The sequence below is a fragment of the Balaenoptera musculus genome, chromosome 11 (assembly GCF_009873245.2).
Source record: "Balaenoptera musculus isolate JJ_BM4_2016_0621 chromosome 11, mBalMus1.pri.v3, whole genome shotgun sequence".
Lineage (NCBI taxonomy): Eukaryota > Metazoa > Chordata > Mammalia > Artiodactyla > Balaenopteridae > Balaenoptera > Balaenoptera musculus.
In genome coordinates, this window is record NC_045795.1 from 64,948,879 (window position 1) to 64,965,144 (window position 16,266).

The window sequence follows — 16,266 nt, forward strand, 5'->3', positions numbered from 1 at the left end:
CATTCTCATCCCCTTTGGAAAAAGGGGAGAATGATATTCAGATCTATTATAGGTTTCCTCCATAGGGCAAGTTTTACTGTAAGACCCTGGTTCATAAGCTAACTGAAAGCTGGACAGGGGCTAAGGCAGTGGTTTGATCAAGAGCCCTGGGCAGGCAGGCCTACACCAAAGGAAGATGACACTTCGGCTGATCATCAAGCCCCCTTCATATGTTCATTCAACAGTCAATGTCCAAGTGTATGTGTGCCAGGGACTGAGGGCATGGTGAAACAGCAACAGACACCAGCATTCTCCTGCAGGAGTTTCAGGATTCTCCAGGCAGGGAGTGAGGGTGGCACTTCTTAGAAGCAGGGGAATGTTCTGCCCAATACATTCCTTTTCTCTGTTCTTGCCAAAGCTGGCCCTCTGACTCCATTAGTGCACTTCCATCTCTTTAGGGAATGTCTGCCTCTACTATTCTATTTTGTGGCCCAATGGCAATGAGATAAACTTCCTTGCTCTCAGACAAATCTTAAGCAGGATGAGTGACAGAAGATAGCCCTCCTCAGGGAAGGCCAGCCCTAGGAGTGGCCCCAGGCATACCTTGGCATGCCCTATTTTCCCTGGGTTCACTCTGCCACCTGGTGTCACTTCCCTATAACCACTTCTTAACAATACAAAGTGAACTTTAATGCCTGAAAACCAGAACTCCTGGCACGGGCAACAGGAGATACAGATGGAAACAACATATAAAAGTCTCATAGTTCTGAATCTGAACTGTAAAGCATCAAAATGATCTATTTTATATTAATTTTTTTAGTTAGGCCTAGAAACCCAAGGAGCAATGAGCACCCCTACCATCCAGACTGTGATAATGAAATACCATTTAACACTGAAAAGTACCAGGCTCCATGGAGAACTGATCAATTCCACAATGGGAGACAGAAAATGTCCAGGATAAGCCTGGAACATTCTGGCAAACCAGAAATCAAGGAAGTAGGATCATGTCAAATGAACTTAAGAGCCAATTTAAAGAGGCTCCAAATGGCCAAAGATGGGACAATTTGTGCATCATTAAAGATAACAAGTGCAATGAATTGAATCATATTAAATATGTTTAAATTAATTAGCTCACAATGATTCTTTAAACAAACAAACAAAAAAACCCCAGCTGGAGGAAGCTGGTGAACCAACTCATTACTGTGAAAACTGCTAAACAAAGAAGAAGAAACAAGCCCTTATCCTGTCTCTTCTATACAATCTATACTGCTAGGAATTCAAAGAGTTGATGAGGGAAAGTTTCTCTTTGTATTTCAGCTAATAATGAAGTAATAACATTAGAATACCACTGCTTGCAACTCGTCACGAATTAACGGATCCAGACATTATGGGCACCTGATGGAAGTAAGCAACCCATCTATGATGTAACCTTGCCAAAAAGAAAACACACAAAAAAAACAAAACTTGATTAATCAAGTCTTTATATGCAACTACCAATTAACTGTAAATACAGGGGACAGAAGAATATGTTAAATTACAGCATGGAGATATAATAGTAAAAATTAGACTTTTTAAAAGGCTAGTTTCTTCCATAAATAAATTGCAAGAAAAATAATCAAGGGGGAAATTAAAGATTAAAGCTAAACATTAAAAGGTATAACAGCAATTTCAATGTGTGGACCTTATCTGCAACTTGACTCAAACAAATAAAATTCTGATATTTATGGGGCAATTAGAAATTCGAACAAAGAGTAGAATTTGATGACATTATGGACTTATCTTTTTTTAAAAAAGTATAATAATGGCATTGTGGAATGTCAATAACACATATTAAAATATTTACGGATAAAGTGTCTGGGATTTACTTCAAAATAACATGGTTGGGGGAACAGGCAGTGTATATATGGGACAAGATTTGCCATGGGTACATGGGAGTGCCATTAATTTATTCTGTTTATTTTATATGTGCTTGAAATTTCCATAATAAAAAGTTTTAAAAAGCAAACTTTATATAGCCACACTTGGTTTGAAATTTTGCAAATCATGTACAGTGATTCACTTACTCAGGTGTCTGTTCTAATGACATCCCCTCAGAGAGGCCTCCCTCCTAATGTACCCGTAACACTTTCCATTCTCTGTGCTTTGTTCTTCAAAGCACTTATCATAAATTAATGTGATTATTTATACAGTCTCCCCCGTTAGACTGTAAGCTTCATTTTGTTCACTACTGAATTATATTATGTACACCTGGAACTGTCTGGCACATAGTAGGCACTCAAAAAAATATTTGTTTAAACAATATTTTTTTTAAAAGGTTAAGCATGTAACTATGACGACAAATGTTAACTAGACTAAATCATTTTGCAATATATACATACTGTATCAAATCACTGTTGTACACCTGAAACTAATATAATGTTATATGTCAATTATATCTCAATTTTAAAAAAAGATTAAGAAAAAGTTAAACAACATACATTTTATTAAATCCAGAGCCAGGATTAAAACTCCGATATTCGTGTGGACATAAGGTTTTCAACTCATTTGGGTAAATACAAAGAAGCATGACTGCTGGATCCTAAGGTAAGAGAATGCTTGGGAATTCAGCCATTCTAATAGGTATATAGTGGTACATCACTGTATGTATGTATGTACGTATTTATGCCTGCTGTGCCACGTGGCTTGCGGAATCTCAGTTCCCCGACCAGGCACTGAACCTGAGGCACAGCAATGAAAGCACCAAATCCTAATCAGTAGGCCACCAGGGAACTCCCATCACTGTTGTTTTAATTTGCCATTTCCTGATGATATATGATAAATATCTTTTCATATACTTATCTGCCAGCTTCTTTGGTGAGGCATCTGTTCAGATCCTTGACCCATTTTTTAACTGGGTTCTTTGTTTTGTTATTGTTGACTGTTAAGAGTTTTTTATATATTTTGGATCCCAGTCCTTTATCAGATATGTGTTTTGCAAAGATTTCCTCCCAGTCTGTGGCTTGTCTTTTCATTCTCTTAACAATGTGTTTCACAGAGAATAAGTTTTTGTTTGCTTGTTTTTTAAATTTTAATAAAGTCCAACTTACCAATTTTTTCGTTTCACAGATTGTGCTTTTTGTGTTGTACCTAAAAAGTTACCAACAAACCTGAGGTCACCTAGATTTTCTCCTATTTTATCTTCTAGGAGCTTTATAGCTTTACATTTAGGTCTATGATTCATTTTTTTAAAAAAATATGTGGATGTCCAGTTGTTCCAGCAGTGTTAGTTGAAAAGACTATCCTGGGAATCCCTGGCGGTCCAGTGGTTAGGACTTGGTGCTTTTCACTGCATGGCCCAGGTTCAATCCGTGGTCAGGGAACTAAAATCCCACAAGCCACATGGCGAGGCCAAAAAAATAAAAGAAAAGAAAACAAAAGACTATCCTTTCTCCATTTAACTGCCTTTGCCCCTTGGTCAAAGATAAACTGGTTATATTCATGTGGTTCTATTTCTGGACTCTCTATTCTGTTCCATGGATCTATTCTTTCACCAAAGACCTGCACACAATGTTTACAGCAGCTTTATTCATAATTACTGAAACATGGAAACAACCAAAATGTCCTTTAATAGGTGAATGGATAAACAAACTGTGGCACATTCATAAAATGGAATATTATTCAGCAAAAAAAAAAAGAAATGAGCTATCAAGCAAGCCATGAAAAGACATGCAAGAACATTAAATGAAGTTATTGAAAGAAATTAACACTAAATTATTCTAACTATATGACATTCTGGAAAAGGCAAGATTATGGAGACAGTAAAAAAGATCAGAGGTTGCCAGAGAGTCAGGGGAATGGAGGGAGGGATGAATAAGTGGAACACGGGGGATTTCAGGGCAGTGAAACTTCTGTATGATGCTGAATTGTAGACACATGTCATTATACATTTGTCAAAACCCACAGAATATACAACCCAAGGAGTGAACTCCAATGTAAACTTCAGGCTTTAGTTAATAATAATGTACCAAACATGGGCTCATCAATTTTAACGAATACACTACACTAATACAAGATACTAATAATAGGGGAAACGCTGTGTGAGGGAGTATATGGGATTCTCTGTATCTCCTGCTCAGTTTTCCTGTAAACCTAAAACTGCTCTTAAAAATAGTTTATTTTTTAAAAAAAAAACAAACACCTCAAACATTCTACTGCGAAACTCATGTTCTTTCCAACACAACATGCTGCCCAGGTTATCCATGGGTAAAGCAAAAATTATGTTCTATATATGTAGAACGTATGTTTAAACATAAGGGGAAAAAAACTCAATATGTAATATAATTAACCTACAGATGAAATAGTTCATAATTCTTAATTTTTGCAAGGATTCTAATTTGAATCAATAAATTTTAATAGGGAAAAAAAATGGAGTAACTACCCCACACTCTGCATGCCCCTGTGTCCTTGCCACACTGGAACCAGCCAGATTCTCTGTCTGGTGAGCCGTGCCCCTTCCACATCAGGCCAAGCAGCACAGAGACTGATGTTTGGGGCCTGGGATTTATAGCCTCCTCACCCACATGCTATATCACAGCTAGCCACACAAGTAGCTGATCTTTTTTTTTTTTCCTCCCCAGCTGATCTTTTTAAAACCCAGGTGCTAAAGACATCCAAGGACTAGGAAGATTCTTACCAAGTGGAGTGACTCGGGGCTGAACGTCCTTCAGAACTTCATGCAACCACTCCGTGAATCGAACATAATAAAGATCGGAGAAAATGTCATCAACCCGTCCATTTTCAAAAAGATACTAAAAGAAAAATAATCAATAAAAGTTGTCGGTAGTCTCTTGGGCAAGTTGTCGAGGGGAAGCAAACATTTTTCTACCAGTACCCTCACCTCTCCCTACCCATTCCTCCCCCATTAACAAAACAACACACCAAGTCAAAACTGTCCAGCGGGGACCTCCCTGGTGGTCCAGTGGTTAAGAATCTGCCTTCCAATGCAGGGGACTCGGGTTCGATCCCTGGTTGGGGAACTAAGATCCCACATGCTGCGGGGCTACTGAGCCCATGCACCACTACTAGAGGGAAGCCCACACGCCGCAACGAAAGATTCTACGTGCTGCGACAAAGAGCCAACGCAGCCAAATAAATAAATTTAAAAAAAACTGTCCACTGTGTGGCACTTTCACAGTATACTTCAGCATGTGAACTGACTCTCACAACACTCTTGAGAGTTGGGTCAATGGAGCAGATTTTGTGAATGCTATTTCACCCAAGCAAGGCATTGTCTTGTGGTAGCAAAAATCACGATGTGGGCTCCAGGGCCAGCCTCTTATTAGCTATGGTATAAGTTTAGTAACTCATGCGAGTCTTTTAACTTTGGGGGCTCAGTTTCCTTGTTTGTAAATGGAGATGACTGTGCCTGCCTTCCAGGAGTGAGAGAGCATGGAATGAGACAAAGCATGTAGAGCAATTCACCCAGTGCTCTGGGTGACTGGTTAAGAAAGAGGAACAAAGTGGAAGATGGGCTTTTCTCAGGCCTAAGCAACAGGGTGAGTCCTAGTTAGCAACTGTTCTTCCATCATACTGTGGACTTCTCCACAATAGCATTCAAACACTAAGAAATCCACCTCTGCTCTCCTAAACTGCCAGTCCTAAAATGAATTTCTCTGTTAATCTTCATCTTAGATGTCCTGAAAACCTAACTACAGTTGTATATTCTAGCTAGACACTTCCAAATAACTATTTTGCATTAATGCGGGAAACAATGAGAAGACAAGCTACATGTCAGCACGAGACTTTTTTCTGGATAAATTGCTTTTCTGCAAACTACATGTTTACTTTAATGAAAAGTGTTATATAAATGTTCCATGATAAAAAAAGCCTCTAAGGTAATATAGCAAATTTTTTTAAGAAAATTATTTGTTTATTTATTTATTTATTTATGGCTGTGTTGGGTCTTCATTTCTGTGCGAGGGCTTTCTCCAGTTGTGGCAAGCGGGGGCCACTCTTCATCGCGGTGCGCAGGCCTCTCACTATCGCGGCCTCTCTTGTTGCGGAGCACAGGCTCCAGACGCGCAGGCTCAGTAACTGTGGCTCACGGGCCTAGCTGCTCCGCGGCATGTGGGATCTTCCCAGACCAGGGCTCGAACCCGTGTCCCCTGCATTAGCAGGCAGATTCTCAACCACTGAGCCACCAGGGAAGCCCATATCAAATATTTTAATAGATGTTTCTCTAGATAGTGGGATTATGATGATGTTTATTTTATTTTTTAAAGTGAATATGTAGATCTTTTCCAATTTTAAAAAATTCATTATATAATTGAAAGAGAATGTCTTTACTGTAACCACTTGCTTGTCATTTTACTAATTTGACTACCCAGCAAATACCCAATGGGAACACAGCTCAAACATGTTCCTGTGAAGTTCTGTTTCCTACCTTTTGAATACACAGGAAAATATAGTACAGCACATCTGGGTCGTAGGGTTCACCTTCTCCATTTCGAGCTTCCCGTGTCATTAGACAGAGCCCATAATTCAACTCGGCCACAGCAGAAGAGATGAGATCTTCCTGGAATCGCAGCAATTGACGCCCTGCAACACAAGCCCCAGAGGTTAGTGAGGGTCCTGGCAACAGCCGTCTCTTTACTGGTTGCTCATATCCCTGGAAGGAGGTTTCAGAGCAGACACCACCCATGAAGGTGCTGGGATGAAAATGGTCACCTGTATCTACGATCAGAACTAGCCTACAAAGACAATAATCCTGTTTGCCCTATTACACAAAGGGTTTCCTTCCCACAATCCTTCCTACCTCACGTATCCCCCCAATTATTATTAGGACCAAGACACGAAAGCAAAAACACAAAATCCACCCTCTGTAATATGAGGAAGTATGTGAGGATAATGCTAAGGAAGAGGGCCCCTGAGTGCACTCACTGATTCATATCTCCTCCCAGAAGTCTCTCTGTCCCAGAAATCCACGTGTACAAAAATGCCTGATCTTGGGCAAACCCCACAAATTCTGCTCATTTACAGTAGGTCCGGCCTGCTTGTTGCTTGTCTTGAATTCAGCATACTATTTCAGATGGTGCTCCCTAGTGGCCCAGAGAGCCAAGGGACACCACTTTCCTGCCATTCTGTCCTCCTGCTGCTTAAGTACCATTGCATTTTTGAAAGAGTCCAACCCCCTTTCCCTCCCAGACACTTACTCCCAATGGGTGCCAGTCTGTTCTGAGCATCCTTCTCTAGCTCAGCGTTCTTGGTCTGTGCCCAGTTTTTCCATACTTCAAGCCCTTCTTCTGGCTTCAGAGAATTTGGAAGCAGAAGTTCTGGGGAAGGCTGTGGCTGTGACTGTGGTTCAACTTCAGCAACTTGGACAGTTTGAGCCTATGAGAGAGAAACCATCAAAATGTGTCCAAAGGCCTTTTGGCAAAACTGCCGGAAAAATGTTACTTATAGTAAAAAACAAAAACAAAAAACAAATGTTACCATACTAATGTTAGATGTTAATAACTGCAGAAATTGGGTGTGGGGTTTATGGAAATTCTGCGATTTTCCTATAAGTCTAAAACTGTTCTAAAAAATAAAAAAAAAATCTCAAAAAAAAATGTTACTTATAGTTCTTTTAATTAAAAAACCTCTCTTCTCCTTGCTGTCCTACTTTCAAGAACCTCTGGAGTTCTGTTCTTTACTCCAGAGACAGCAAAGGCTAGTGCAAAGCTCCTCAGTCTTGGTTGTACTTCTGAATCTCTGATTTAAAAACACCAATACCTGAGCTCCACCCCAGAATCTCTTTTTAAAGAGGTATCAGTCTTTTTAAAACCTTCCCATGTAAAAAGGCAATTCTAACGTTTAGTCACTGCTCAGAACTACTGGCACAAAGCACTGCTCATCAAACTACAATGCACAAATAAACCCTTTGGGGATTTTATTTTTTTTATTTTTTTATTTTTTTTAACACATCTTTATTGAAGTATAATTGCTTTACAATGCTGTGTTAGTTTCTGCTTTATAACAAAGTGAATCAGTTATGGGGATTCTATTAAAATGCAGATTCTGATTAGAAAGACCTCAGGTGGGACCTGAGATTCTGGCATTTCTAACAAGCTCCCAAATAAGGAAGCTGGTCTGCAAACTATACTTTGAGTACCAAGTGTCCAGACTGTTAAACTTGGCTGCACCTTAAAATCATCTGGCTGATTTTAAAAAACACCCATGCCTGGGCCTTATCCACAGAGATTCTGATTTAATTGGTCGAAGGTGGAAGCCTGCCAGCAGTAGTTTTAAAAGCTCTCCAGGTGATTCTAATGTCCAGTCATGGTTGAGAATCATCCTTCATGTTCCTTCTCAATAATACTGTTTTGGCTCATAAGGACATTTTCTAGAGACAGAAGGCACTGTTTTGTCTTCCTGCCTCCAAAGGAAGAGTAGTCCCATCCTCAATGGTCTGACAGCCAAACCATGCAGCCAAAGGGGCAGAGAATGTCCATGACCTTCAATCACAATCCCCATCAGGCAGGATAGACACCAACACAGATACAAAGCACAGGTTCTTGGGTCTCACACATCTATCTACATTGTGAACAAATTCCCTTGAGCAGTTTTCCATGCCAGGGCCTACTAAAGGGCTGAAGAATGCCAAATCATTCAAATTGAAGGCAAAATAATTTATTCATGACACAAATTTGCTTATCAATAAATAAAAATAAAAACTACCTTACTAGCTTTGATATAAGATACATGATCAAACAAGGAGATAAAAGAAATACCAGTGCTAGGCCCTTAAATGTCTGTCAACCCTGGAGCTCCCCTCTAGACACACTTCTCAGTTCAACTACCATTCTCCTTGGTGAGTCTCAACCACCTTCCCAGTTTAGATCTCCATGTTTGTGGAAATGATTGCTAACTCTGTGACTCTATGCTAGACAGTCCCTTAATATACCCAGTGGGTACTGTACATCTCCAGCTGAACATCTGAAAGCCACCTCACATTAACATCTATGGAGAGAATTCATCACTTTGCCCATCCAGAAGTATTCTCCTCAGAGTTCCCTCTCTTACCTTGTTCAATGGCAACACCATCTACCCAAGCTAGAAATCTAGGAGTCTGACTGGGTAAGCAGGTGGGGGCCAGAGGATGTGGGGCAGTGCTTCTCTGTCTTATTAGCCAGGGTCCCTTCACTGTGTGCCTCCACCCACTACATGTAACACTCCTAATCATCCTGACAACCAAAATTCTTCTACACATGTTCAAATGTCTATCAGTGGGTAGGGGAAGTAGAAGTCTCATCCAGGTTGAAAACTACTGATGCAAGTAAGGCCTTCCACACTTGGTGTAGAGTTTTTCCTATTTGTGATGGAGACCTGAAAAGAGTTTTAAGTTGGGAAGTGACATAATCTTACATTTTAAGGAAATTATTCTTGAGCTGTAGAAAATGGATTAAAGAGCAAAAGTGGAAGTAGGTGCTGGTGGCCAAGACCAGGATGGTGGCAGTGAAATGATTTAAGAGATTCTGAGAAGTTTGGTGGTAGAATCAATGTGGCTTGTTGATGAATTGACTGTGAGGAGTAAGGTAAAGCAGACTCAAGGATCTCAAGGATGACTCCTGGGTTTCTGGCTTAAACAAATGGGTGGATGATGGTATCACTTTTTGAGATGGGATAGTTTTTGATAGTAGTAGAGGGGATGCTAATGAAGCGCTGAGATATCTTTAACAAATGCAAGTAAATAAATAAGTAGGCTGGGGCTTCCCTGGTGGCGCAGTGGTTGAGAGTCTGCCTGCCAATGCAGGGGACACGGGTTCGAGCTCTGGTCTGGGAAGATCCCACATGCCGCGGAGCAACTGGGCCCGTGAGCCACGGCTGCTGAGCCTGCGTGTCTGGAGCCTGTGCTCCGCAATAAGAGAGGCCGCGATAGTGAGAGGCCCGCGTACCGCGATGAAGAGTGGCCCCCGCTCGCCACAACTAGAGAAAGCCCTGGCACAGAAACGAAGACCCAACACAGCAATCAATCAATCAATCAATCAATCAATCAATAAGTAGGCTGCTGAATGTATGGGAAAGGTCCTAAGGGGAAAGGTACAGTCTAGGGATAAAGATCTGTGTGTCAATGCAGTACATGGGTTAAGACATGGGCTCTAGAGCCAGCCTGTCCAAAGTTGAATGCCAACTCTGCTACTTACTAAAAGGTGGCTTTGGCCCTGTTGTTTAATCTCTCTGTGCCTCAGTTTCTTCATTTGTAAAATGGAGATAGTAGTACACACCTCTTAAGGTTGGTGTGAGAATTAAATGAGTTAATATATGCAACACTAAGGACAGTGCCTGGCAGACAGTGTCAGTGATTATCACCTTCTGCAGCAGACATCTAGAGGATTCTGAAAATCATGACAATGGAGAGAAATCCCTTGGGGAGAAGAGAGGGTTAGTACAGAGCTTTGAGAAACAACATGTATGGCTCAGACAGAAGAGAAGGAGGCTTCAGCAAAGTCTCCTGAGAAGGAAAAATAACCAGTGGGGTAGGAGGAAGACCAGGAGTGCATAATAACATGGAAGTCCAAAGGAGAGTTTCAAGAAGACAGGCATAGTCTGTTGTGCTGTGTGTTGCTATAATTGAGATAAAAACAGACACGTCTGTTGGATCTGGCCACAGGGAGGTAGGTCACTGATGACCTTGACAAGAGCAGACCCAGTCATGAGTTGAAGGGAAAACTGGTTAGCAAGTAGAGTCAGCCTGTGCAGATAATCCTTTTGAGAACTCTGGGAATAAAGTAAAGTGGAGAAATAGGGGAACAGATGGAGGTGGGTGTGAGGTCAAGGGAGGGAGGTTTAGCCACAAATCTGGTTTTAAACACAGGATATAAAAGAGCTTTCAAAAAGGGTATGCCAGGTGAAGGAACACATCAGCTCTCCTTAGGGTTCAACTCACATCACAGCACTATTATCTTCCCATGGGCTACGAGGGCTCCAAGGGCGGACTGTTTTATTCACCTCTGTTTCCCAGCACCTAGAACAGAGCCTGATAAGGAGGGCAGAGGGATATTTGTGGTGTAAATTGACAAACTCATCTTTCCTGCATGATGGGTATTCTTCCCAATTTTTCTTTTTCTGGTAATAACCCTTGACATACGTCGCTATAAGACTTTGCCAAAGGAGACAAAGCCTCTGAAGAACATGAAGAACACTAAAATGAACTTACTAAAATGAACTCTAGAAAAGATTTTCCTGCTGAAGGGCCCAGATGTGCAAATTACAAGCAGAGCCCCATGAGCAACAAGAGTCCTGAATTGCAAATTGGAACATCAGGCCCAGGAGAGCAGAGGAGAGGCCTGATGCGCTCCATCCCTGTGAGCAAAAGCTCAGCACAGAGCACCATTACAAGTCTCCTGTCTGGTCTCTCCTACATGCAATCAATTCTACACACCAGTAATTGATTCTTCTTATTACCATGACTCTTAGGATTCTGGAAAATTTTCCTACCACAGATCATGTCAACTCTTCACTTTGGGAAGATAGCCCCTTTGCCCCCTGTACTAACTCCTCTCCCATGGTTCTCCTCCTCTCATGTTAATCTAGGCCATATCACTTGTGTCCACCCTTGGCTCTTATTCATCCTGCTCCATCCTTCTGTCAATCTAAGCTATAAACTAGAGATCAAATGCCATTTTTTCCACAAAGATGCCTCTGCTGACATTTAACCTAGATTGATTTCTGAATTCCCACAGCTTGACTTTGTGTGTGTAGCACACGTTGTCACACTTGATTATGCTGCTTTATAAATACTTTACAGAAACAAATCATATGTTCTCACTTCCACTAGACTATAAGCTACCCGAAGCAATGACACTGTCTTGTTCTACTTCTAGGCCTGACAACTGGATATTTAATAGGTCCTTAACAAAGTCACCTAAGATTAACATACTGTTGCCTCTATGAAACCACTCGGTCAGCTTTTGCTTACCCAATCATTTACATCTTGAGTTTCTGAGTGTGGTCCCTGGTCTAACAGTGCTTTGTTTGTGCCAGCTCCCTCACATGCATTCCCAGAGCTCCTGTGCTGAGGCACACTACCTTCACCAGTCCCATGAGACCAGAGGCCCTACATCCACTCTAAATGTCTGCCAGACAAGGGACCAGAAACTTTACTAACAGTCTTAAAAGGTGGATCTGTGATAGCCTTAAGAAGATTAACAGTTAGAAAAGATAAAAGAGCCAAGCAATTTTAAAGTTAAAATTTCAACAGTTCTGGGCTTTCCTGGTGGCACAGTGGTTGAAAATCCACCTGCCAATGCAGGGGACATGGGTTTGATCCCTGGTCCGGGAAGATTCCCACATGCCGCAGAGCAACTAAGCCTGTGCGTCACAACTACTGAGCCTGTGTTCTAGAGCCCACGAGCCACAACTCCTGAGCCCACGTGCCACAACTACTGAAGCCCGTGTGCCTAGAGCCAGTGCTTCGCAACAAGAGAAGCCACCACAATGAGCAGCCCCCGCTCACTCCAACTAGAGAAAGCCCGTGCGCAGCAATGAAGACCCAACGCAGCCAAAAATAAATTTTTAAAAAGTGCCTCTTTAAAAAAAAAAATTTCGGGCTTCCCTGGTGGCGCAGTGGTTGAGAATCCGCCTGCCAATGCAGGGGACACAGGTTCGAGCCCTGGTCTGGGAGGATCCCACATGCCGCAGAGCAACTAGGCCCATGAGCCACAACTACTGAGCCTGCGCGTCTGGAGCCTCTGCTCCGCAACGAGAGGCCGCGATAGTGAGAGGCCCGCGCACTGCGATGAAGAGTGGCCCCCACTTGCCACAGCTAGAGAAAGCCCTCGCACAGAAACGAAGACCCAACACAGCCAAAAATAAATATAAAAAAAAATTAATTAACTTAAAAAAAAAAAATTCAACAGTTCTATTTTTGCAACGTTTCTATAAATCTAAAATCATTTCAAAATAAAAAGTTAAAAAATTTAGCTCAGGGCTTCCCTCGTGGCACAGTGGCTGGGAGTCCGCCTGCCAAAGTAGGGGACACGGGTCCAAGCCCTCGTCCGGGAGGATGCCACATGCCACGGAGCGGCTGAGCCCGTGTACCACAACTACTGAGTCTGCGCTCTAGAGCCCGCGAGCCACAACTGCTGGGCCTGCGAGCCACAGCTGCTGAGCCCACGTGCCACAACTGCTGAGGCCTGCGCGCCTAGAGCCTGTGCTCCGCAACAGGAGAAGCCACCACAATGAGAGGCATACGCACCGCAATGAAGAGTAGCCCCTGCTCGCCACAACTAGAGAAAGCCCGCGTGCAGCAACGAAGACCCAACGCAGCCAAAAATAAAATAATTAAAAAAAAAAAAAAAAAAAAAAAACAACTTAGCTCAACATAGCTGCCATGACAGAAAACTCAATTAACCATGGCTTATCTTAACTATTTTTTAAGGAACATAAAAACACGGTTGGAAAGTCCCACTGCATAGGGGGCTTATTCAAGACTCCCAAGATGATCACTGTTTTTTTTTTTTTTGGGCCACGTTACATGCCTTGAGGGAATCTTAATTCCCCGACCAGGGATCGAATCCGTGCCCCCTGCAGTGGCAGTGTGGAGTCCTAACCACTGGATCACCAGGGAATTCCCCAAAGATGATCACTTTTAACAGGCCCACTGGAAGGTATTTTAGATCTCATAATTCACCTATACTGTGTCCAGTGTAGTCCACCTTTAGATGACAACTAAAGGAGGAACAATTTAACACCCTCTCAACTGTGATAAGTTTAGAGCCTGTGTGCTAAACTACAGGGGTTCCACTAGATCTGTTCATCTGTGATGCAGAAAGCAGCTTCTGGGACAGAGATAACACTTGGGGTGACCCACTAGTCTCTACCTAGAAGTTTACCACTCCTAAAGAGATCACAAAAAAGCACTCCAGGCATCTACCCCCAAAGCAGTTACTGGTCATTTCATTTACCTCCAGGTACCAGGCTAGAACTCCTGCCTGTTGCATAGCTTCACTTGCCATTCCTGTCCCCCTCTCCCCAACCCTAATTAAAATACTAAATACTGTATTACTGCAAGACCAACATCATTCCTGTAAACAAGCCAGAGGCGCCAGAGGTTACCAGGCAAGTTCTGTGTTGCACTGGGCCCTGAGGGAGCAGGCTGCCCTACAGATAAGTCTCACTTACTGAACAAGTAACCTGGAGCTGCTGCTGCTGCTGCTGCTGCTGTGGTGGCGGTGGCGTCTGTTCCTGGGGGGTTTGTTGTTGTGGCTGCTGCTGAGGGTCCCATATATGGACAGTCTGAGCTGTATTCTGGTATGTGCCTGCCACGGCCTGCACAGCCACTGGAATGTGGATGTTGCCATTCATGAACTGTGCTGGAAAGAGAGAGTTTGCAAGGGTCTGCACTACCTCTTCATGGGAGTTTTTCACTACAGACGTGGTGCCCACCATCTTCTCCTTGTCATCCTCCAGCTTTACAGCTGCCAGGGCTGTGGGTGAGCCACTGACGTGAACTGCGTTGTAGGCTTCCTGGGGAATGGCAATGTGAGTAATGCTCTGCTGCTGAGGGTCCCCCCGGGGCTGGGCAGAGTAAACAGGTATGGTCCAAGTTTCTCCTGTAGGGCTAGTAATGGTCCCAGTGGCACTGTACAGGTGGGCACTGTCTACTGTTAGTAAGTCGGGCCTCAAAGACACATAACTCTGCTGCTGGCCCTGTGGAATGGCCAGCACGGTGGCCACCGGCTGCCCTGAGATGGCGTAGGACACAGTGATGGGCATGTCCACTTTGCGCTTCTTCACTGGCTGGAGGACACTGGCCGTGCCAACCCGCCGCTCCCCTTCCCGAGGTGAGCCCTGCTGGGACGGTGGTGGGGAAAGGGCACCCACAGTCTGGATTTGGATCTGCTGACCCCCAGCAAGAGACTGGCCAGCCACCAGCTGAGCCTGGATCTGTTGATGTGGGATGTGCTCCTCTGGGATCTCTGCAGCCTGGATCTGCTGGGCCGCCTGCATGTGCTGCACCTGGATCTGGGCCGCCTGCAGCTGCGAAGGGCTGGGGCTCTGCAGAGATGGGGTCTGGATGGAGGGGGCTGTCGGCTGTGCTGCTTGGCCTTGGATCTGCACCTGGACATGGATGGGCTGCTCAGCAGGCTGGTGAACGGTGAGCTGCGGGGAGAGCTGCTGAGCCGAGACCTGCTGCGGAGACTGCTGTACCTGCACCTGTACCTGCAGCGACAAGATTCACCAGTGAGTGAATAGGGCAACATTGAGAATCCAGCCCCAAAGGGAAGAAGAGACCTCAGATGGGAACCCTGGGTAATGTGAAGAGGAGGGGCCACCATACCCAAGGCTTCTGAGGAGGCCACAATCTCCAAAACCATAGGCAAAATTCTCCAGCATCACACTCTGAATGTGTTGCATTCAGAGCAACACATATCCACCTGAGAGCAAGCAAGACTATCAAGTGGGAAATATCAAAACTTTTGCTCATTTCTTGACTTCCTTTTTAAAAGTAACCCCTTTTGTTTTTGCATACTGACATAGTAGTACAAGTATATAATTTATAAATATATACTTATTAGGTGTATGTTCAAAAAATAGTTTATCCATGTGGTTAGTAATAAAAGTGTGGGGACATTGTTCTAAAAGGTGAGAAGGCATTCAACTCCCAACTCAGAATCAGAACTACCCCCACCACAGACAAATAGTAAACAAACACAGTAGAGACAAAATGTTTGAAATCTCTTTTGGAGATATCTCCAAATTTGCTGCTAAAATATGGGCACTGGGGCTTCCCTGGTGGCGCAGTGGTTGAGAATCTGCCTGCCAATGCAGGGGACACGGGTTCAAGCCCTGGTCTGGGAAGATCCCACATGCCGTGGACCAACTAGGCCCGTGAGCCACAATTGCTGAGCCTGCGCATCTGGAGCCTGTGCTCCGCAGCAAGAGAGGCTGCGATAGCGAGAGGCCGGTGCGCCACAATGAAGAGTGGCCCCCGCTTGCCGCAACTAGAGGAAGCCCTTGCACAGAAATGAAGACCCAACACAGCCATAAATAAATAAATAAATAAATAAATAAATTAATTAATTAATTAATTAAAAAAATATATATATATGGGCACTGTTGAATGATTCTTTAGAGTGCTTATTTAAGATAGCATTGTTTTAATAGAGAAGCCACAGATTCCTGATAATTTAATCTAAGGTTACTATATCCTGGACCATGCATTTCTGATAATAATGCAGCTCATGTCTTATTGCTGTTACTTCAGCATACAAAACAGCATGAAAAGATGCTATGTATAGTATGTAATTTTAAAAAAGAAAAGAT

At 43.2% G+C, this 16,266-nt stretch overlaps 1 protein-coding gene across 3 annotated transcripts in view; it reads right to left on the bottom strand.

The window, feature by feature from the left end:
* QRICH1 (glutamine rich 1) overlaps nt 1-16,266 on the bottom strand; it is a 49,271-nt gene that overhangs the window by 3,908 nt on the left and 29,097 nt on the right. For all 3 annotated transcript variants that reach the window (XM_036868129.1, XM_036868131.1, XM_036868130.1), the window contains 4 exons: nt 14,122-15,162; nt 7,170-7,347; nt 6,401-6,555; nt 4,652-4,766 (listed from right to left, as the gene is read on the bottom strand). In XM_036868129.1, coding sequence (XP_036724024.1) covers nt 4,652-4,766; nt 6,401-6,555; nt 7,170-7,347; nt 14,122-15,162 — 1,489 coding nt within the window. The remainder of the gene's footprint in view (nt 1-4,651; nt 4,767-6,400; nt 6,556-7,169; nt 7,348-14,121; nt 15,163-16,266) is intronic.